Source organism: Pelodiscus sinensis, chromosome 23 (genome assembly GCF_052426305.1).
Source record: "Pelodiscus sinensis isolate ZL-2025 chromosome 23, ASM5242630v1, whole genome shotgun sequence".
NCBI classification, from domain to species: Eukaryota; Metazoa; Chordata; order Testudines; family Trionychidae; genus Pelodiscus; species Pelodiscus sinensis.
The window spans coordinates 13,705,642-13,729,286 of NC_143074.1; the positions used below are offsets into that span (position 1 = coordinate 13,705,642).

General features: G+C 48.6%; 1 protein-coding gene across 5 annotated transcripts in view; it reads left to right on the forward strand.

Annotated features, from left to right (window-relative positions):
- Positions 1-23,566, forward strand: part of NCS1 (neuronal calcium sensor 1) — a 132,246-nt gene extending 108,680 nt beyond the window's left edge. For 4 of the 5 annotated variants that reach the window (XM_075905249.2, XM_075905250.2, XM_075905248.2 and 1 more), the window contains 6 exons: positions 3,673-3,811; positions 6,553-6,631; positions 7,973-8,061; positions 9,378-9,455; positions 11,175-11,293; positions 16,182-23,566. In XM_075905249.2, coding sequence (XP_075761364.1) covers positions 3,673-3,811; positions 6,553-6,631; positions 7,973-8,061; positions 9,378-9,455; positions 11,175-11,273 — 484 coding nt within the window. In that variant the 3' untranslated portion in view covers positions 11,274-11,293; positions 16,182-23,566. The remainder of the gene's footprint in view (positions 1-3,672; positions 3,812-6,552; positions 6,632-7,972; positions 8,062-9,377; positions 9,456-11,174; positions 11,294-16,181) is intronic. The other variant, XM_075905252.2, reaches the window with a different exon arrangement.
- The last annotated feature ends 79 nt before the right edge of the window (positions 23,567-23,645 follow it).

The window sequence follows — 23,645 nt, forward strand, 5'->3', positions numbered from 1 at the left end:
TAGTGGCCCATCCTGAGAACTGGACACCTCCGCCAGTCCCCACAGGGTGATCCCTCCCATTCCCCCAGACTCATACACCCGGTCCTAGAGAGCTTTGCCGGGTCACTCTCTCAGGAAGTTCACAGCCATGGAGCATGCTACATCCAGAGCCCAGCTCAATGTTGCTCTGTTATGTATCACGCAACGTAAGTGAGCTCAGATCATTAAAAAACCTGCTAACCATAGTACTCCTCCTCCCCCCAGTTAGTGCATCGGTAACCCTCTGGGCTCCGGACAGCTGGCAGGGCCCCCCACTTCATCCAGATATGTGCATGTTGGGGTGCTTCTCCCACATGGCATGGCCCACTTCTGCCCACCTCTTCTGTGACCTTCCTCTCTCCTGCTCCCCACTGTGCGACTTTGTTCAAACCCCTGCGTGGTCACCTGGCCTCTTTTGTTTTGCTCCTGGTCAATTTTATTTTCCCCTCCCTCCCAAGGGGATAAGATAAAACGGGAATCTCAGATCACCCTGCTAAAGTGGCAGTATTTTTCATTGTGCCTCGTTGCGCCTAAGGGGCATAAGGGAAAAAACATATTTCAGTGACAGCGAAGCACAGATTTTTTTTCCAGAGACCCTCAGCTGAGTGCATAGAAATGCAAGAGGGCCTTCTGCACTCTGCCTTCTGCTCAGTAATGCCTGGGGGGTGAGAAAGGGCTGGGGGGCGGGGGAGCAACCACCAACTAGATCATCCTTGACAGATGTTTATTTAACCTGCTCAATCTAGCCATGCCCACAGTGACACAGAAAACCTGTGGTTGGGTATTTGGAGCAGAGAACTGAACCCAAGTCCCATGCTGATTCCCTGTGTCCTTTCCCTCTGGACTGTAGCATGAGACGATGTATAAACAATGTTTTGGTTTCATGTCCAAGGGAAATCGGTCCCTAGACATTAGGGCAGGGGTCTCAAACCAGGTGCATGAACAGTACTGTTACTCCGTTCTGCTATAGCACCTCCTAGCTGCAGGGCTGACCTCACTTACCTGACATACACACCATTCCTGCATAGTAGATATTATCCCCTTTTTATAGATGGGGACACTGAGTCACGGAGAAGTGATGGGACTTGTCCGAGGTGACAGAGCAAGACAATGGCAGAGCTCAGACTAGACATCCGATTTCCTGACTCTGGGTCCTGTGCTTGCTGGAGCTCAGTAGAAAGAGAACTGAGCTGCGTCACTGTACTAAAGTTGTCGCAAGGACAGTAGAGGAGGGCCCGTTTTGGGGAGCCCTTTCAATCATTCATTGAAAGCTCACAAATGCCCGATGGTATTACAGGGAATCAGAATGTTTTCATCTCCTGTTATAACAGGGAGGAGTGAGTCCATGTGATGTCTTCTTAGGAGGATGAAGTCTTCCATCTTTTTAGGGGGAGCAGAGTGCTTTAGTGGCTATAGTGTTGTGAGTCAGCAGTCCTGGGGCCTGGTCAGACTCTGGCAAGGACTTGCCATGATGTTCAGTTCCTCAGTTTCCCCACCTTGAAAGGGTGATAATGATCCTGCCCTCCTATAGTCTATATAGTCTACGGTAACAGCACCAATGTTACCTGCACCAGAATACCTTGCTGACATTAACAGGAGCTCTGAGACTGGAATGAAAATAAAACCATGTATCTCTGCTGCTCCCTGACATTTTGATTGTATACGTAAAATAATCATCACACTTAACATTTGACAAATTGATAGTGGTTTCTAGCCACGGATTGCTAGGCACTTTACAAAGGAGGGCAGGATCATCATCACCTTTTCAAGATGAGGAAACTGAGACACATTTTCAAGACGGGGAAACTGAGGAACTGAACATCACGGCAAGTCCTTGCCAGAGTCTGACCAGGCCCCAGGACTGCTGACTCACAACACTATAGCCACTAAAGCACTCTGCTCTGCTCCCCCTAAAAGGATGGACGACTTCATCCTCCTAAGAAGATCTCTACTAGAAGCACAAGAGTGGCACGGCAGCAGTTGCACCAGTGTAGCGCTACAATGACACTGGTTTTGGTGACAAAAGAACTGTTAACCTGTCTACACTGGGGCTTAAGTTGGTTAAACTACATTTCTCAGGACTGTGAATTTTTCATACCCCTGAATAACAGCAGGGTCAGCCTCACTTTCTTGTGCATACCAACCCTTGTCTACACTTACTAGGAGATCAGCACTGCAGGGATCAATCCCCCAGGGGTTGATTTAGCGTGTCTGGTAAAGACCCGCTAAATCGACTGCTGCTCACGCTCCTTTCGCGAATCAAGACGTATAAGGGGAATCGATGGGAGAGTTTCTCCTGTCGACGCTCCTGCAGTGGAGACACCACCCAGTAACTTCATCTAAGGTACATGGATTCCGGCAATGCTCCTCATGTAGCTGGAGTTGTGTACCTTAGTCCAACATCGCCCCCTAGTGTAAACCTGACTGTTCTCTTGAAACTTGCATGGTAGCTGCCATTAAATGAATACATAGAGCTGCAGTGGACACCAAGTGCTAGAATTTCAGGGCCTAATCTGAAGCAGATCAGTGCTTGCTTCATGTACTCCCATGACAGGGCTGTGTACAGGGAGCTTTAGTTACTTAAAAATTACACATTCGCTCCAGCATTACTGTAATGTGCCCGCTCAGTGAGGTCTCTGGACAACTAATGCTGCCAGCGCTTTTCATCTGCAAAGTGCTTTACCGACATTAACTGAGCTTCACAGACCCCGCTGTGAGCCAGGAAAGCATCTCTACGGCCAGTCACTATCAAAGCAAGGAGCAGCACTCAGGCTAGGGGCTAGTTCCCAACCCCAGGCTCTGATCTCTAGCTTGGTGGGCTGCCCTCCAGCACTGAGCCAAACAAAATTCCTCCTTTGTCAAGCAGAAGATTTGGCTGCTGGGCTTGAGCGGCTTGTAATAAGGATTGTGCGGCACTGTCTAGCTGTAGAGCACATTGCCCCATCGATTAGAGATGGGGAAACTGAGCCATGGAGCAGGCTCATGAGTTGCTAGCAGATCCAGGTCTCCTGACTCCCTCCTGTGGACACACATGTCTGAAGTGTTGGTCTGAGTACACATAGAGGTGGGCTGTGAGCACTCTGTTGGGATCAGCTTCCCCCATTGTATCGTGCTATGTGCCAAGTGCTCTTCTGGTGCCCGCATGTGCAGAAGAGGGAATGGCCAGGGAAATCCCACAGGGTGCAGTCAGGGGAACCCACCAGCTACTCCCTGCTTCTCCTGGGTTCTTCTGGCGGCTTGCGGAGTGGGTCAGCACTGCGGAGAGTCGAGATCCTGCAGAGAGTCACTGGTGCCTGCCTCCAAGGAAGCGTGGTTGAGCTACGAAAGCAGCAACCTATCTCTACACCAACTGCTGATAGCAGCCGGGGCCCTCCCGCCAAGCATGAGTTGTGCTATCACGGAACCACGCGGGCTACGGAGCTGCTCAGGAAACACATTTTAAAAAGGCTGGAGGAGGATACTGTCTATGAGCAATTTCTCACTCTGGATGGGCTGCCTGTAATTGCGGAGAAAGGCTGAGAGGAAGGAACGGGGCTGTAATGAAAAGCCCTAGCGTACCAGCTGTGGCCTTAGCTGGGTCAATGGAAGGTGGATGTCTTGTGCCCAATCTACCTGTAGCCTACTCACTTTTCTCTCTCTCTCTTTCTTTCTCAGGTACAAGGGCTTCATCAAGGACTGCCCCAGCGGACAGCTGGACGCTGCAGGCTTTCAGAAGATCTACAAGCAGTTCTTTCCCTTCGGCGATCCAACGAAATTTGCAACCTTTGTTTTTAACGTCTTTGATGAAAACAAAGTAAGCCAGTGACTGACAGCAGCTGAGCCCCCTTCTCCCTCAGTGCAGAGCCCCTTCCCCCCCCAGAGGTTGTGCGGTTTAGGACGCCTCGAAATGACTTGTACAGTGACACCCACTCACCGTTCACTTCTCGACGTGCAAAAAACCAAATGTTTGCTTCCCGGGGCGGGAAATTAAAGCAGAGGAGCTTTAGCAGCTAGTCCCTCTGCTTGTTTTACTTCATGGCTCTCATGGGGGCAGTGGATAGGCTGCAAAATGTGAAAGAGGAAAAAGGAGGCATTGGATGCTGCTAACAGAGGCCCATCAGGCAGGCTGGCCTAAGTGTCTGCGGCAGGAATTACCCAAAGCTGCAGGCTTTTCATTGCCAGCCAGATCAGACTTTTAACAGACTAGCTGCAGTGAAGAGAAATGTTTGTAATTCCCTTTTCCTTTGTCTCTTGCCTCTGTTGTGGGGGCTCTGACTCTCTGCCCTTTTCTGAGGGCATCAGAGAGGGCGAGCTCCTGTTTGTGCCTGGATCAGGTCACCCTCTGCAGGGCCCCAGCTGCTCTGTTTGCACAGACAGAGCCGCTGAAGAGACAAGCCTGGAGCCCTGTTCTGCTGCACCTAGTCAGTAGCAGCCTTTGCTAGGAACCCTCCCTCCATTCTGATCCCCTCCTTTGTTTTTATTCTGCTGATAATTTCATGGGATAATTTCAAGGCGGCTCACCCCCATCCCTCAGCTGCGGGTCGTTCTGCAGGCTACCAGCACTTGTTTAAGTTGTGGGGGAGAAAGAGACTCTAATTTTATACATGTTTACTCCACCTTGCTACTCCCCTCTCCTCTGGTCATGAAGGGTCTGTCTCCAGTGCACACCGAGGCTATGTCTACACTGGCAAGGTTTGGCAACAAAAGTGCTGTCCATATGCAAAAGTTGCCAAAAGTGAAAACCGGTCAAACCACTTTTTCTGTCTCCCGTTGTCGACATTTCATGGCCACATTGCTAGCAGATAGAGCAAAGCAATGTGAGTAAGCATCCCACAATGCAGTGTTGTGGGAAGACAGAGCTAATCCCTGCGCTTCTTGGGATTCCCTCGTAGCTATGTGAGCTCTCCATACCAAGGAATGTCAAAGCAGCACAGTGGTCTCTCCAGCCCTCCTGTAGCAGCAGAACAGACGCACTCCAATTATTTATTTATTGTTTGCTTCCCTAAACGGAGCAGCTGAATTGGCTGTCAAATACTTCCTGGAGCTTTGAAAGGGGAGGGGATGCCTGCCTGCAGGGCAGCAGAGATCACAAAACACTGAGCACAGCCATCTGTGCAGGCATTTTGAGACACTGGAGGAAGCCAGTTCTCTGGAGAAAACAGCAGAGTCCACAGGGGCTCTTTGTTGACAGTAAAGGGAGGGGGAAAGACAAAAGTATCTCGCAGGGGTGGAAGTTTTTTGTCACCAAAACTGGGTGTTTTTCTTAACAAAAGTTGAATTGTACTGTAAACACTCTCACTGTTTTGTCACTAAAAGGCAGTTTTTGGAGTTTTTAGTGACAAAACTTGTCAACATAGACAAGGCCTGAGCTTGGGTCTGCGGGGACCGGGGCTTGTGGTCGTGCGGTTTCCCTGGCCACACTTGAGTGTTCCCACTGCATTGTAAGCCTGGTTTTACGATTGTTGAACCCCAGTCTCACCGGTGTGGTAATGTGTCCAAAGGGCATTACGCCGACCTTCTCACTTGGATCTGTGGCTTGAGTTCCAACTACACTGAAAAAGGACAGGGCTTGGATCCAAGTCGCAGGAGGACACAGGCTCTGACCCACCCCCCTAGCAGGTCCTAGGACCTAGATCCTGGGTCTGCTGACCTGAGTCAGATGGATTTGTGTGTGCACAGAAGTGGAGCTTAGCCTCAGAGCTGAGTCAGAGCCTGGCCTTAGTGCACAGGGTAGACATTCCCCAAGTTACACCTGTTCTCCACCGCCTTGTACTCTGCCTTCATTTACAGATGTGCAAAGCAGGTGTAAAATGCTATCAGATCAGAATGGCATATGACACTAGCTACTGAGGACTGTTACAGGACCATTCGGCAGTGTAACTTATAGACTCATAGACTTTAAGGTCAGAAGGGACCATTATGATCATCTAGTCTGACCCCCTGCACAATTCAGGCCACAGAATCTCACCCACCCACTGCTAGAATAATCCTCTCACCTATATCTCAGATATTGAAGCCTTCAAATACTTTGAAGACCCTAAGATGCAGAGAATCCTCCAGCTGTGATCTGTGCCCCATGCTACAGAGGAAGGCGAAAAACCTCCAGGGCCTCTGCCAATCTACCCTGGAGGAAAATTCCTTCCCGACCCCAAACCCTGAGCATGTGGGCAAGACTCATCAGCCAGACACCCAGAAAGTTCTCCAAACTTGCACCATGTCTCCTCTGGATTTGTCCCTGGGACTGGTACTCACAGTGGCAAAGCGATCAGTGAAACTGCTCAGGGAAGTGGAGTTGCTCCATGGGTTGGGATGCAAGGGCGGTGCTCCCCATTCACGGAATCAGGGGCCTGCCAGTGGATTTGGGTGCCCAGCTCCCTGGCCAGCATCCCACCCTTTCTCTTAGGGAGAAGAGCCATGGACGGGGTCACCAGTGCAGATCTAGTGAAGGAGCCCCACATGCAGGAATGCAATGAACCCTGCTTATGTCATCCCAGTCTGTATGGAATAGGCTTTTGATGTGTGTCTCAGATCTCACAGGGCCCTTTCCTTTTGCAGGATGGGAGGATCGAGTTTTCGGAGTTCATCCAGGCGCTTTCGGTCACTTCCCGAGGGACCCTGGATGAGAAACTGCGGTGTAAGTACTCGGCTTAGTCTGAAACCATGAACCGCGTCTTCCCCACCTTCTGTCCTGGAGCCCAGAATGGGTCTAGACTAGCAAGAACCAGCCATACAATGAGCAACTGCCCAAGCGGAGAAGAGCACTATAGAGGGTTCTCATTGGGTAGGTCTAATCTGCATCTGGGAGCAGGGCGCCCAGCCGGGACCCACAGACCTGGGTTTGTGTGTGAGAAGTAGCTGCGTTGACATTGAACGTTGGGGCTGGGGCTGTAGGTTGGGTTTTCAAGCTCTGCACCATGCTGTGGCCTGTGGGCTGGAACATCTCAGCATGCACATGCAGCTCTTGACAGGGTACCAGCACGTGCTTGGCTAACACAGCTCTGTGTGCCCTGGCTGGGGAGCTCACCCCTGGATACCAGTGTGAGCTTGGCTAACACAGCTCTGTGTGCCCTGGCTGGGGAGCTCACCCCTGGATACCAGCACATGCTTGGCTAACACAGCTCTGTGTGCCCCGGCTGGGGAGCTCACCCCTGGATACCAGTGCGAGCTTGGCTAACACAGCTCTGTGTGCCCTGGCTGGGAAGCTCACCCCTGGATACCAGTGCGAGCTTGGCTAGCACAGCTCTGTGTGCCCTGGCTGGGGAGATCACCCCTGGGTACCAGCACGTGCTTGGCTAACACAGCTCTGTGTGCCCTGGCTGGGGAGCTTACCCCGGATACCAGCACATGCTTGGCTAACACAGCTCTGTGTGCCCTGGCTGGGGAGCTCACCCCTGGATACCAGTGCGAGCTTGGCTAACACAGCTCTGTGTGTCCCGGCTGGGGAGCTCACCCCTGGATACCGGTGCGAGCTTGGCTAACACAGCTCTGTGTGCCCCGGCTGGGGAGCTCGCACCAGGATACCAGGTTGATCTTAGCTAACACAGTTCTGTGTGCCCCGGCTGGGAAGTTGCACCCAGCTACAGTGCAGACAGATCCGTTCAGGTTTGTTGCACTCGGGCTGTGCCTAGAGATCTCGGTGTGGGCGTTCACATCGTACAGCCCTAATTAAAATGGGGAAATGCCCACTGGGCTGCAGGAAGGGAGGCTCCCAGAGCAGAGAGCTGTGCATTAACTTACTGAGTCAGTCTCCAGGAGCTGTTCAGTTCTGGGCCTCTCAGACTGAGACTGGTGACGGGGAGAGCCAGTGACGTCTGTGCCCTGGGAAGTGGCCCCCAGGAGATGGCTTGTTCCTGGCCCAGACAGGCACGGCAGGGCTGTCGGACTCACTGCCAGCCCAGGCTGCACTCACACTGGGTGCTCCCTGCTTGCGGGTGCCCAGAGCTTCCTCCGGCTTCAGTGTCGCTCTTGGTTTCAGGGGCGTTTAAACTGTACGACTTGGACAACGACGGGTACATCACGAGGAACGAGATGCTGGACATCGTAGATGCTATTTATCAGATGGTGGTAAGCGTGCGGGGGAGGAAGGGAGCGCTGGGGCAGAGCGCACCGTGGCTCTGCTCGCACTCAGACTGAGTGGCTCCTCCAGGGGATCCCAGCAGATTCTGATGCTGTCCGTGTAGGTGCAGTGGACCCGTCAGGGAGCCACGTGGGCATGGCTCTACCAGGCAGGCCTGTGGCAGGCCGGTTACATCCCCTGGATAGGGTGGAGAGGGGGGAAGAGCAGGGAAGCCGCTGGATAACTCCTCCCCCTGGGTATGTCTACACTACCCCGCTAGTTCGGCTACATGGCTACACGGGGCTCGAACTAGGTAGTTCGGACTAGGGTGCCTATTCCGAACTACCGGTACACCTCGTTTCATGAGGTGCAGACAGAGAGCAGGGGGTAGCAGAGGTGGCTTCCGCCCTCAGGCTCCTGTAGAGGGTGTGAAACCCCCATCAGGATCCCTGCACAGCTGGCTGGGGGAGACTTGTGTTCCCTCCCCACCTCCTCAGGCTGCTGCTACCCAGGATCCCAGGCCAGAATTCTTTGCTCCAGGTGAGGCAGGGATGGGACCTGGCCCCTCACACAGTGTCCTGTGGCTGGGCGGCATGGGAGCTCAGATGAACTCAGAGTCATAGAGCTGGAAGTGACCTCAGAAGGTCATCAAGTCCAGCCCCCTGCCCAAGGAAGGACCAATCCCAACTAAATCAACCCAGCCAGGGCTTTGTCAAGCCGAGACTTAAAAACCTCTAGGGATGGAGATTCCACCACCTTGCTAGGGAACCCATTTCACTGCTTCACCATCCTCCTAGGGAAATAGTTTTTCCTAATATCCAACCTAGACCACCCCCACTGTAACTTGAGACCATTGCTCCTTGTTCTGCCATCCGTCACTACAGAGAACAGCCTCTGTCCATCCTCTTTGGAACCTCCCTTCCGGAAGTTGAAGGCTGCAATCAAATCCCCCCTCACTCTTCTCTTCTGCAGACCAAACAAACCCAAATCCCTCAGTCTCTCCTCATAGGTCATGCGCTCCACCCCCCTAATCATTTTGGTCACCCTCCACTGGATCCTCTCCAATGCGTCCACATCCTTTCTATAGGGGGTGGCCCAGAACTGGATACAATACTCCAGGTGTGGCCTGCAGCAGAGAAAGTAGGCCATTTGCAGAGCAGACGGAGCTGCCCAGAGCTGGCCTACCACAGACTCAGCTCTAGATCAGGATGGCCATCACCTAATGCACAGAGGGACGCAGAGCCCCCCCCCCGGCACTGAAGCTGCAGCACAGCCACAAGCCGTAAATATGCAGGAAACCCAATGCTCTCTCCTGTCCCTACAGGGAAACACGGTAGAGCTTCCGGAAGAGGAAAACACACCCGAGAAGAGAGTGGATCGGATTTTTGCCATGATGGACAAGGTGAGACTTGATGGTGACTCTTGTGTGTTTTCTCCTCACCACTAGGGGGCAGCAGCGGTCACAAGCCCTGCTCATCCATCTCCCAGAATGGGCCCCCCCCCCCTTGACCAGGTTCTGTGTACATCCCCACCACCACCTGTGGTCCTCTCCTCCCACTGTGCACACAAAGTCTCCCCGAGGTAGCTTGCTCAGAGTTTCTCCATGGCTGGTGGGAACCCCAGCTACTCTGGGCCTGTCAAAATTGGATGTAACACGGCACCGCATTTGTCAGTGAACTGTTTGTCCCTGATCTAGGGGTACGTCTAGACTGCAGGCTTCATTCGAAAGAAGCTTTTTTGGAAGAGATCTTCCGAAAAAACTTCTTCTGAAAGGGGACGTCTACACTACATTGCTCCGTCGACGGAGCCATGTAGATTTGTTTATTGGGCAAAGGGAAATGAAGCGGCGATTTAAATAATCGCCGCTTCATTTACATTTACATGGTTGCCACGCTGAGCCGACAAACAGCTGATCAGCTGTTTGTCGGCTCAGCGCGCTAGTCTGGACGCTCCGCTGCCGACATCAAAGCCCTTTGTCGGCAGCCCCGGTAAACCTCATCCCACGAGGAATAACGGGGCTGCCGACAAAGGGCTTTGATGTCGGCAGGGGAGCGTCCAGACTAGCGCGCTGAGCGGACAAACAGCTGATCAGCTGTTTGTCGGCTCAGCGTGGCAGCCATGTAAATTTAAATGAAGCGGCGATTATTTAAATCGCCGCTTCATTTCCCTTTGCCTATAACTCTAATCTACATGGCTCCGTCGACGGAGCCATGTAGTCTAGACACAGCCAAAGAGAGTGTCCACACAGCAAAAGTGCATCAAAAAAGTGATCTGCTTTTTCGAAAGAGAGCGTCCACTCTGAATGGACACTATCTCGCATTTAAGCTGTGATTACTATGGACGGAGTGGCCACCAGAGCACCTGTGCTTTTTCCTGGAGGCCTCGTCTTTTGAAAAAACTCCCTCTTCTGTGTCCACAGACGCCTTTTTCCATTTTTTCCGAAAAAAAAGTGCAATCTTGACGCACCCCTAGACTGGGTCCAATGGAGCGGATTAACATATTTATCCCTGCAGCTGTAACCCATCTCCAGCCAGTGTGGCCAGTTTTCCAAGCGTACTCTTGCCCACCTGGTCCTTTGTTCTTAACTCACCCCATGTGCCTGAGCAGAGAAATGGTCCTTGATCCGTTTTTTCCCTAGAGGAAAAGGGTTCACACACTCTGGTGCATTCTGTTCTGATGCATCAAAGCTGGAGGCGGGTGCCTATTCGAAGCAGTGCAAGGCCAGTCAGTAGCACAGTAGGAAGGATCCATGCCCCATAGTACTGCAGCCAGTACCAGGCTATTGCAGGAAGCTGTTTCATTCCCTGAAAAATGTTGCTGTTCGAAACCCAGCTAGGGCTGCAAAGGCCAATGGGGCAGCTCCGGAGGAATGAGGAGTCATTCAAATACACTCCTCAAAGTGTACATGAGGCAGTAGAAAATCGGGGGGGGGGGGGGGAAACAGGGATGGGGCAGAATCAAGGGGATCCAGTCCAGATCTGAACTTCCTTGGAGTTTGGCTCGAAGCTTGTCCCTCTTTAATCCCAAGCACAGACTGTTCCTCTGGGTCCAGGGCATTTACATTAAAAAATTAGTTGCAACATATTGGCCACCACCAGCTCTCACAGCCATTGCCTTTCAGAATGCGGACGGGAAGCTAACGCTGCAGGAGTTCCAGGAAGGCTCCAAAGCCGACCCCTCCATCGTACAGGCACTATCCCTCTATGACGGACTCGTATAGTCCCAGGATCCCATGCTGAGGTAAGCCAAGCGAGGTGATAATGTCTCTGTCTGTTATAAGCAGAACTAGGATGCTGCCTATACTTAAGGTTGCCTGACACTCTGCATTTTCAGTTATTTATAACATTGCCAGGAATAGATTGGGGGCTTCAGGGACTGAGCGGGACTTTCCCTTCATAAGAACGGCCATAGTGTGTCAGACCAATGGCCCATCTAACCCAGGATCCTGGCTTATGACAGTGGCCAGTGCCAGATTCTTCATTAATGGATCTCTTCTCCATGAACTTATTAATTCTTCTTTGACCCCAATTATACTTTTGGGCTTCACAACATCCCCTGGCAATGAGTTCCACAGGTTGGTGGTGCATTGTGTGGAAAAATACTTTGCTATGTTTGGGCCCTGGTAGCCTGGAGTAGCAGGAGGAAGTGGTCATGTCAGAATGCAGAGGGGTGAGGAACAGGGAGCAGGGAGAAGAGCGAGTGCAGGGGCCAGACAGTAAGGAAAAGCAGAGAAAGAAGTGGGCAGTGCCGTTTGGGCAATTTCTCAAGCATTGGGAAGTGCCCCTGGGATGAGTTGTCTCTGCCAGGGAAAGTTTAACAGCATCCAGAAACTGGAATGAACTGGACCAAAGCCAAGGAGATCACCTCCTTGTCCCTGTCAGGGTGGTACCACTGCTTTGAGGTCCAAAGTCTGCTCCATCTCTGACCTTTAGGCTACGTCTACACTGGCCCCTCTTCCGTAAGGGGCATGTAAATTTCAAGAGTCGTCGTAGGGAAATCCGCGGGGGATTTAAATATCCCCCGCGGCATTTAAATAAACATGGCCGCCGCTTTTTTCCGGCTTTTAAAAAAGCCGGAAAAGAGCGTCTAGACTGGCCCCGATCCTCCGGAAAAAGCGCCCTTTTCCGGAGGGTCTTATTCTTACTTCAAAGTAAGAATAAGACCCTCCGGAAAAGGGCGCTTTTTCCGGAGGATCGGGGCCAGTCTAGACGCTCTTTTCCGGCTTTTTTAAAAGCCGGAAAAAAGCGGCGGCCATGTTTATTTAAATGCCGCGGCGGATATTTAAATCCCCGCGGATTTCCCTACGACGATAGGTGAAATTTACATGCCCCTTACGGAAAAGGGGCCAGTGTAGACGAGCCCTTACAGTTCCATAGTTCAAGCCACAGACACAGTGATGCAGCATGAGAGCTGAGCAACACGTGTGATTGGGTTCATTTTATTTTTCCACCACTTTATCAGTCTGGTTCTTATTTCACATTATGTGAGGGCAGGGATGGGGAAAGGGGTCAGACCCAGGTCTAGCCCTACACCCAAATTTTGGGCATGGGTTTCCAATAAATGATGCTGAATTCAGACCATCTCTACATAACAGCAGGAATGGGATGACTGGCATTAATTAGATTGGTGGGAGCTGCAGATGCCACACTGCCTGTGCATTATGTTCTCCTCTGAGCCCTAACTCTACCTCATTCCACATATATGTTTGGCTAATTTTAAGGCGCTAAGGTGAACATGCACTAAGGAAATGCCATAGTATCAGAAGGGAGCTAGTAGGGAATGCAGAGCAAGCTCCAGTAAAGGGCATGATGGGATCCTGAGCTCAGCAGCAGTAACCTGGCTGTTAGACCGTTAGGGTGTGTCTAGGCTACAGGGTTTTGTCCACAAAAGTGGACTTTTGTCGACAAAACTATACCTGCGTCTACACTACCGCCAAGTTCTGTCGACATAACGTCGACAGAACTCGGCAGTTTTGTCGACGGTGGTAAACCTCATTCTACATAAGAACATAAGAACGGCCGTACTGGGTCAGACCAAAGGTCCATCTAGCCCAGTAGCCTGTCTGCCGACAGTGGCCAGCACCAGGTGTCCCAGAGAGGGTGGACCGAAGACAATGATCAAGCGATTTGTCTCCTGCCATCCTTCTCCATCCTCTGACAAACAGAGGCCAGGGACACCATTTCTATCCCCTGGCTAATAGCCTTTTATGGACCTAACCTCCATGAAATTATCTAGCTTCTCTTTAAACTCTGTTATAATCCTACTCTTCACAGCCTCCTCTGGCAAGGAGTTCCACAGGTTGACTACACGCTATGTGAAGAAGAACTTTCTTTTAGTAGTTTTAAACCTGCTACCTATTAATTTCATTTGGTGTCCTCTAGTTCTTCTATTATGGGAACTAATAAATAACTTTTCTTTATCCGCCCTCTCCACACCTCTATCATATCCCCCCTCAGTCTCCTCTTTTCTAAACTGAAAAGTCCCAGTCGCTTTCACCTCTCTTCATATGGGACCAATTCCAAACCCCTAATCATTTTAGTTGCCCTTTTCTGAACCCTTTCCAAGGCCAAAATATCTTTTTTGAGGTGAGGAGACCACATCTGTATACAGTATTCAAGATTTGGGTGTACCATAGTTTTATACAGGGGCAGCAAGATATTCTGTGTCTTATTTTCTGTCCCTTTTCTTAATAATTCCTAGCATCCTATTTGCCTTTTTGACCACTGCTGCACACAGTGTGGAAGTTTTCAGAGAACTATCCACGATAATGATAAAGTTAAGATCTCTTTCCTGATTTGTCATAGCCAAATTAGCCCCCATCATACTGTACATATAGTTGGGGTTATTTTTTCCAACATGCATTACTTTACACTTATCCACATTCAATTTCATTTGCCAGTTTGTTGCCCAATCACGCAGTTTGGTGAGATCTTTTTGGAGTCCCTCACAGTCTGCTTCTGTCTTGACTATCCAAAAGAGTTATTCTTCGTGGAATAAAGCCTTTTGTCAACTGAGTTCTGTCGACAGAAGGCGTTATTGCATCTACACTTTCATGCCAACAAAGCGGCTTGCTTTGTCGACAGAACTGGATGTCGTCTAGATGTTCTTTATCGACAGAAGCTTTGTCAGCAGTATCTGTCGACAAAGCCTCTGTCGACAAAAGCCTGTAGTCTAGACGTACCTTTAGCTTGGGACCAAGATCTCCTTGGTCCCAAACTCCCCTCTTGTGACCTTTATAATTCCTCCCACCTGATGGGAGTCAATTCCTTTCTATGATCTTGGGGGACAATCACAAACGAGCTGATTTTCAGGCATCCCCAAGGTGGACTGTTGGACATGATGATACAATAACTACTGCCTGTGTGGAAAGGGTTTTAAACCAGCAGGGTCTGTGGCATCACACACTAGCTGTGAGAGACAAGCCCCAGAAGCAGTTTGCAAAACTGGGGTTTGGGGAAGGTGCTTGTGTGCTATGCAACGGTAGCACAATTGGCAGGGTATAATATCAAATAGCTCCAGCACATCAGTATTCTGCAGCATTAATACTGTGGGTTATTTTTAATTGTGGGAGCACGCAGAGGCTGTAGCCAGCATACATTGTGCTAGCTGCTGCACAGATGAAGTCCTGGCTCCAAAGAGCACCCATGAAGAAATGCCTCCAGAATTTTGAATTATGACAAAAAAGAGGGGTGGAAACACTCAACTTATTCACACGTACATTCCTCCTTCTCCCCTGGGGAATTTTTGGGTATGTCTACACAAAAGTTCGAAGCCTAGTTCGAACTAGCGGGATAATGTAGGCATACCGCGCTTGCAAATGAAGCCCGGGATTTGAATTTCCCGGGCTTCATTTGCATAAGCGAGGAGCCGCCATTTTTAAAACCCCGCTGGTTCGAACCCCATGCAGCGCGGCTACACGGGGCACGAACTAGGTAGTTCGAACTAGGCTTCAAATCCCGGGCTTCATTTGCAAGTGCGGTATGCCTACATTACCCTCCTAGTTCGAACTAGGAGGGTAGTGTAGACATACCCTTTCAGATTTCATAACTACAACCCTACCAAATTCATGGTCAAGATGTTAGCTATTTAAATGTGAAATTTCACTGTTTTGTAATTGTTGGGTCATGACCCAAAAAGGAGTTGTAGAGGGACCGGGGGCCAGGTTGCAAGGTTAGTGTAGTGGTAATTACGGTACTGCTACCTTTACTGCTGCTGGTGATGGCGCTGCTGTCAGACCTGAGCAGCTGGAAAGTGATGGCTGCTTGCCAGGAGCCCAGCTCTGAAAGAAGAGTCACCACCAGCAGCAGTAAGTATGGCATGGTATGGTATTGTGACCCTTAAACTTCTGCACTGCTGTGGGTGGGGTATTACCTTTAGAGCTGGGTGCCTGGCCAAAAGCCACCCTCCAGACACCCAGAAGGACAGAAGTAAGGGTGGCAATACTGTGACACCCTTAAAATAACTTTGTGATATCCCCACAATCCTCTTTTGAATCAGAACCCCCAATTTGAGAAACACTTGTCTCCCCCATGAACTCAGAAGTTCAGATTTCATGGGGGGGAGACCAGATTACATAGTCTGTGATGTGTTTTTCATGTGGCCATGAGTTTGGTAGGGCTTTATTTGTCACTGATAAGTTTCCCATTTTTGAAATTCTAATCCCTCTCTCGAAATGAGAGGGAAGAATTTCAAAAGGAGGCAGGAGATTATTCCTCCTTTACCCAACCAGCTCAACATTGCCAACAGCAAGTTTCAGAAACTGGCGAGGTCCTTAAAAATCATGAGATTGGCTAGTAAATCAAGAGATTAAACACAAGAATAAACATTTGATTCTGGAGTTGGATCCTTGGATGTGTGTGGGGAATGTCATATTTCTAAGCTTTTCTCCACAGCCAGGATAGTTAGAAACATACATTTTATTTTCCATGGCAGCGTAAAGTCTCACAAGAATCTCCAGATTCCAGGAGCTGGGACCTTAACAACAACAAAAAAAGGCAGGACCTGTGATAAAATCCCATGGCAACACTGATTATCAATAAACTTCTTTGTGTCTCTATTTTCTTTGATTTAAACACAGTTTGACTTGCTTTTCCCTCTTCTCCCCTCCCCCCAACTTCTTCTCTTTTAGTTGCCTGGGGGAAGATTCTTTCTGTGCCATCAGACCACCTCAGTAAAGAAGCTTGCCAGTCCCTCTCCAGCCTTCCTTTACGTTACATGCGAACAAGGGAGGCGCTTGAAGTGTGAGGTCATCCCCCGCGCCCACTCCGCACTCTGCATCAACCGTTTCCATTTGCCAACGTCCACTTTTTCAAAATTAAAAAGGGAAAAAAAGAAGAAAAAAGAAAGGAAAAAATAAAAATAGGAAAAAAGCAGTGAATTTTTGAGCATCTGGGGGTGCAAGGGATCATGTGTTGCTGTGTGGAAACCCCCCTATCTCTTGCTTTTACTTAGTAGATTTTTTTTTGACTGGACTAAAAACCGACAAATATTTTACATTGTTTTCATAGAAAACCGCAGCATGAAGAAGGCGTCAAAAGATACTGCTGAGGTCTTGGAGTGGGCAGCTGCTGCGCGCCATCCGAGTGCTTGATCGCCATCAGCTTCTGCTTTATTGGGGGATGAGGGGGGGATGATAAAAGGCAATTGGAAATGGAAGTTCCACATCCCCTGCGTTTTCAGCCTGGCCTGGCCTGCATCGCTAGGGAGATATGTATATTTTTTGTGAGACAGTATTGTGCTTTTTTTTTTTTTGGATGGAAAAAGTGAGGCTTTTGTTACTATGCCTATCTATATGTTACCGAAATCTTTATTTATTTGTTGTAAATGTTGCTGCTGTGTTTAGTCTTTCATGTGTTGAAACACCTAGTTGATACAAGTTGCAAGGTTTACACACCATGGCAGGGGGAGGTAGCCTGCGATAGCAATTAAGCCAAAAATACTCTCCCCCTTCCCCCACCCATATACTGTGCTTTGTCGGCTGGTTGATGTTTTACAGGGGATAATCTAACCCCTTTCTCCTTTGTTCCCATCCCTCTAGTCTCTGCACCCTCCCTTTCCTCCTCCTCTTTAGAAGTTCCACTAGTACCCCTGACAAATCCCTGGGCTGTCCTTCTCTCAATTTGTTGTATTTATGTTGCCCTTATGCATTCATTTTGCCATCTTGCCTTTGTGTAAAGCAGACTGATGAAATATACAGTATCCAGAAATGTTTCTGCATGAAAAGTATTAATGGGGCCAATATTGTTTAAGCTTTAAAATGACCCTTCTTTTTGGAAAACCCCGGAACTGTCATGTATCTATCTTGTGGATGGAGAGTAAGAAAAAAAACTGAATTAACTCCTTACTAAGCCTCCAGGAGGTGGGCATCCCTGTGGGCTGAGAACAAAGATGGTTGGGTTGATTGTACGGGTACCTGCCTTTAATGTTTCTGAAAAGAACCAGCAGGTCAGCGGAGCTTAGAAAACTTGTCTAAGCAAACTCATTGCTGTTTAAGGCAAAACCAAATCCTTGATACTGTCCAGAGCTACACAGTGCTGCTCAGTGTCATGGAGAGGGAGGAAAAGAATGACAATAGTCTCTTAGCATTTTGCCATGTTTGCTTTTGTGGGGTAGTTTTACAGTGCTCTTGAGTTTTGATCTTTGGGCTATGCACTGAGAGAGAGGCCTTGTTCAGTGGGTCACATCCATTCCTATGATGCCCCGTCTGGGTCACAAAGATGGATGTGATCTTAGATAAACAGGGAAACAATCAACAAAACAACACAAATCCAGCCTCTTCCTCCACCCCATTTCTGCTTGTTCTGTCTCCACCTTTGGCAAAATGGAATAGCGGAATAGAAGCACAGTAGCAAATACACCCAGACTAGGGCAGGCACTGGCCACGGTTCTTTTAGATAATGGGCTGGAATGGAAAGCTTCCTACAGCTTTCATCAGCAAGGTTTGTGTGGTGCCTGTATACAGAGCAGTTGTCAAGTGCACCATAAACACTGGAGACCTTCGCTTTTCCACCAACGTTCCTAAGCATGCAGCCAGATGTTGGTGCATTTTCCTGTTGCGCTAGCTAGCCGCAGTGTTTCTAAGGTGCCTATCACCTTAGAATCCAAACTCCAAGCATCGTTCTTCTTCAGACTGTGTGGAACAAAACAACCGCAGAGTAATGGATGGAGGGGCAAGAGGAGGAAAGAAAGATTCGGATGCTAAGAGTGGCCAATGTTAGCCAATCAATGTTGGGCAATCTTTGCTAGTGGAGGAGCACGAGTGAGCAAACTCAAGGTTGCCTTTCTGGCCATCTTCTCTTCCCATAATTGGGAAGGACAGATTTACTGGCCTCATCATAGGCGTACTTCTCTAGTTAGGAAATTATGTGCTTAAAAAGGGTCTAAGGCCTGTTATCTTTCGGGATGTTCTTAACTAGAGCTACTTATATTCTTCCTGGTCCAGCAGTGAAGAGCTATGTTTTAACGTGCTCTTGGCTTCTCCCATGCAGTACTTGGAACCTCTAAGGGGAAACCTGTGCAAAGCATCTTTCAGAGCCGAAATCACTTTTGAGATCATCTAGACACCAAAGCTACAGAAATTTGAAATGTGAACTCATGCTCCCAAAACACCTAACTTCAGTCACTGAAACTAAAGAAATGTCCATCAGCTGTCACCTGTATTAAGGCTTCTCTTGTGCATAGGCTGCAGTTGGGGCACACACAGTAGGGGAAGGTCTGGTTCTGTCCAACAGAGGGCAGCGTGACCCATTTGCTCTGGACTGTACATAACCCTGGTCTCTGTCCAGTGCTTTGCATCCTGTATTCAGTCCTCCATGTGCGCAGATGTTTTAGGATGGCAGTGGCCCCTCAATCTCTGCTTGCTATTGTAGGTTATGGTGATACACTGGTGGTAGAAGCACAAGAGATTTTGTCCTATCACAAAGGAAGTTCTCTAAACCCTTTTCCAGAAGAAAGAAGTGTCAGCTAGAACTGCAACTTTCCAGAGTGCAGCCTGATTTCTTTGGCGTGAAATGAAGGGAGTGCGATTCCTGTATTCTCGTCAGTGCGCTCTGGTTATAATGATGTCCTTCATTCTTAACAGCAAGGTCACCCATGATTTCCAGAGCAATATTTTCAGATGTTGGGTCCCTAAAGCAGCTGGTATAAATCACTCCACTCATTTCCTTGGAGCAGCTCTAATTAACAGGATCCTCTAATTGAGGATTGGTCCCTGCTGTGTGGGCAGCATTGAGTGGAAAGCTCCTGCCCCACAGAACACCAAGCCTGAAGGCGTGGGCTGTGATCAGTACATCGGAGCTGTCTGCAGTGGCATCAGCCAGACCAAGGTCCAACCAGCAAATCAAGGATTTTAAACAGTAGTGGGAGAGGAGGAATTAACTCCAGATGAACTGTACATGTCACTTTCAGCTCTGAGGCTGAAGAAGGTAGCCACCCAAATCCTATTAGCACCTAATCCTAAATCCTAGTTCTAGTGCAGACTGGCCATATCCCCCACCCCTGTCCCAGCACTAGTAACCTCTCTTGTCTGGCTAAGTTGTATTTGTATCAATAACACAGAGCCTCTAAACCATCTTGTCTATGTCATTCTTAAAGGCAATGGCCTCCCACACATGACTCTCACTGATACTGCAAAAGCACAGTGTTGGAAGTAGCACGATCTCTTTCATTGCTTGGCAAGCCAGGCTGCTAGGGCTTGATTTGCTTGCACATCAGTCCAAGCAGAACTGAAGGCTTTGTAAAGACTGGTCAATATGCTTTTATGCTGCTTAACAGATCTAGTTCTAGATCTAGCTTTCGGGCTTTGGGATGACTTGTGCATTAGCAGATCAAGAGAGAGAGACTGCGGGGGAGGGAGGAGAAAAACAAAACTGCACATTTTTGTTCCCCTAAATGACACTAGTCCTGCAGTGAGGTTGGAAACAGTCCACTGATGGGTTGTGAATCCCCTGGAGTACTTGGCCAAACTTGAAAATGTAGTAGGAACTTCAGTTTCCTCTCTTGTTCTATTGACAAAGTCGGCGGAATATTCTAGATTGGCCTACTGTAACAAATTTATCCAGATAGAGGCCTCAAGGTAGAAAAGCACATGCTTAAGTCCACCTTTATTTAGGAAATCGCTTCAGCATGTGTGATGGGGTGCGGTCACAGAAGTCCCCTTAGGATTGTTCCCCAGTGTGCTGATTATGCCATTGACACCTGCCTTCTTGTTCTCTGGGGTTCCTTACCACTCTCTTCTGCTGGGTTAGATCATCTGATCTCCCCCAGACTAGGCACAGAATTGGGGTCTCCGTCCCCCCCCCCCCCCCGTTCCGCTGCAGAGCAGCACAGACACTGAACCACTTCAGCTCCGGCTGGATGCAGTTCTAGGGCTCAGCACCCAGGAAATATACCCCCAAATTGAACCAAACCCTGCCAAATGAATCCATCTTTCTCTGTGTGATATTTTTACACAAGGAAAACTTACCTGGTAAGCTCCTTTTATCAATGAAATAGAGATGTGCAGAGTGGTTGTTCCCCCCAGATAATAATTATTTACACGGGGCCTGATAGTAAGCAAACGTGTTTTTTATTAAGTACAAACCGTAGCATTTAAGTGATTGCAAGTGAAAACAGACAGATCAAAGTAACTTACTAAATTAAAATGTAAAGAAAATGCCTAGCTAGTTATAATTCACTAAGAAACATGAAGATTCTTACCCTAAAGAGCTGTTCTTATTTCAAGCATAATCTTCAAGTCAGAGACAAACTCTTTTGCTCTGACTTTGGTCTTCAGCCCTCTTAAAGTTCTTTTGTATCCTTTTAGGATACGCGAAGCAGTTTTCCAGGCCAGCCACAAATCAAAAGGGAATTGCTTCCCATTGCTTTAATCAGTGTTTCCCAAATGGCGTTCCATGGAATCCTGGGGTTCCGCGAAGTGAAAATAAGGGTTCTGTGAGAAAATTCCATTACAACAACATTTAATGATTTAAGAAAATAATAATTAATATTTAAGCATTTATGAATTTTACTGAAAACAATTTTCATTTGTGTTTGCCACGATAAGTGTCCCTGTGTAATGCCAGCTTAGCCAGAGAATGGAGATGATAATGTCACTACTCAGTACTGATGTCCATGTATTAGACTGTTATTAGGGATTCCGCAAAATTCTTTCTACTTTAAAAGGGTTCCGTAGTCAAATACAACTGGGAAACACTGGCTTAAATAATCTTTCTCCAAGTATCAGGTGTCATATGTCTCTCCAAACCAACCACCTTCCAGAATTACAGGACAAGCAAGACTGTTTACAAGTTGTTGAATTGATCACCCAGTCATCAAGCTTTCCAGGCACCAGTAATGGCTCTGATTAGCAATCGAAAACTATAAACAGACTTGCACTTCACATTTCTAATTTCACATACAAGAATGATCCATGCACCAAAATCAGATCCAGCAGATTGTAACATTACAATTGATAGGTTAACATGAGATATTTTGTTTAAAACACCTTCAAACTGATACTCATGAGCCAATTTTCATAAATCATGGGGGATGTTACAGCTTGGGCTCAATTTTCATTCCTAAATAGAAATGAGACCCTATATTGGGGCTTGAATGATTTCTGCCTCTTCAGTGATTCCTGCTCCTGAGCGGCTTACTGGACCCTTTGACTGTGACACTCCTGGAGGAGACATGATCAGTCTGATGCAAACTCATCAAGCAACTGTTGCATTTTATGGCAGGACAAATTCTGACTTCATATGGTCAAATCCTGATCCCATTAAAATCAATGGACCAGCTCTTCAGCTGGTGTTTAGCCTGGCTCCATTGATTTTGACTGGAGCTACGCCAGTTTATACCAGCGGCGGATCTGACTCCATGTGACTTTTACCATTGATTTCAAGGGGAGCTGGGCCATAATATGAACCTGTTAGAGCAGGGGTGGCCAACCCGCAGCTTGCGAGCCGCATGTGGCTCTTCTCCCCCAAAAGTGCGGCTCGCAAAGCTACTCCTGCGCCCCCCCCCCCGAAAGATCCCACCCCCAGCTTCCCTGAGCTCACTGGGGGGTGATTCAAAATGGCACCCAAGATGGTGGCCATCAACAGGCGCCTGGTATGGCCAAAAAGCCTAAGCTTGTTTCTTTGTTAAGTGGTTTGGCCACCCCTGTGTTAGAGCCATTGTGATGAGATAAGGGATCAGAAGGTGCTGGCGGATCTTGAGCTGTTCTTCAGTGCTGCTGGCCCTTTTGGAAAGACTTCTTGAAACAAAGGAAGCGAGACAAAGAGCTGAACTCATTTACCATGTTCTGTTTAAAGGCACAAGTTTTTACTACACACAAGGTCTCTCTCCCTTTGCAGCTGGGAGTGGGCTGACTCCTGTTTTCCCCTCCAATCTGATATGTTACAGGGGCAGATGGGTGAAGAATGGAACATACTGCCCCAGTCATTCCAAGGGAAATGCAATTCTGCTGCTTTGTGGCCAGAATGCTCAAGTTTTTGGTGGCTCTCTGTGGCATCTCCTAACTCCCTATCCCTTCCTCACCCGCTCCCCTACCCCCCCCCCGCTGGTCACTTTCTGATGCCTACTGGCACTTAAGGTGAATGTGATGTTTCTGTGATTTTCCTTGCTGATAACTAACCGCACAAAGTTTGTAACAATATCCAGGCAAGTGTGATTGTAATTTGTTCTGGCACTTTTCTCAGAAAGGCTTTGAAGTTTGTCAGAGGGTTTGCCCCTTCAGTGTATTGTATGAAGGAGCCTCTGTATTTCAAGGGACACTATATAATGGTCTAGCTTTCACTGACCTGTTTTTTTTACAAACAGATTGTCTTTGCCAGATTTTCAGTATAAGTAGCTGTCTCTAGCTCAGCAGCAAATCCCTGGGCTGGGAGATGCAGTGAGCCCTGCTGACGAGGACACAAGGAATCTCAGGTTTCAGTGATTTAACAATCCTATTTGCAACATGGGGAGGATGCAAGCGGTTTCAGTGTCTTTCGCGGAGAGGTCCCAAGCTCTGTCCATTGCCATGTCTCTTTCCCTAGCTTACTTGCCATGAGCTACTAAAAGGCCCAATAGATGCACGCAGCTAAGGGAGTAAGCGGAATGGAGCGTCAGTCTCTACCCTATTAGAAAGAGGAGAAAGGAAAGCTGTGATTGATATCAGGGGGAGGTCTGGATAGGGTGGGAAAGAATTTTTGGTTTTGAGCTCACAGGGGCTTCAGCTGGCAAAGAGTGAAGAATAGAAACATATCGCATAGTGACACCCAGGCTACGGATGATTCCAGTCGACCCCACCTTCCTCGTAGGCTTTACCTGAGGTCTTCATCACAGCCCTACCCAACTGCCAGAGAAAGACGACTTCTGCTGAGCAATTTTTGCTAACCTTCTGCAATGCTGACAACTGCAGCTTTTCAGCATTCAGGCTGTTGCAGCTCCTTAGCCCAGAGCCACCAGGTCACTCCCCTCTACTTGTTTCATATTTGCAAATTAAAAACAAAACACTTTTTGAATGAATAAAAAGCTTTGGTTGATTCATAAGAGCACGTTTAATCTTCTCTTTTGTAGCAGTGTTTTCCCTTATGGATAGGCAAGCCTGTTGTTGGAGCCAGACGTTTTT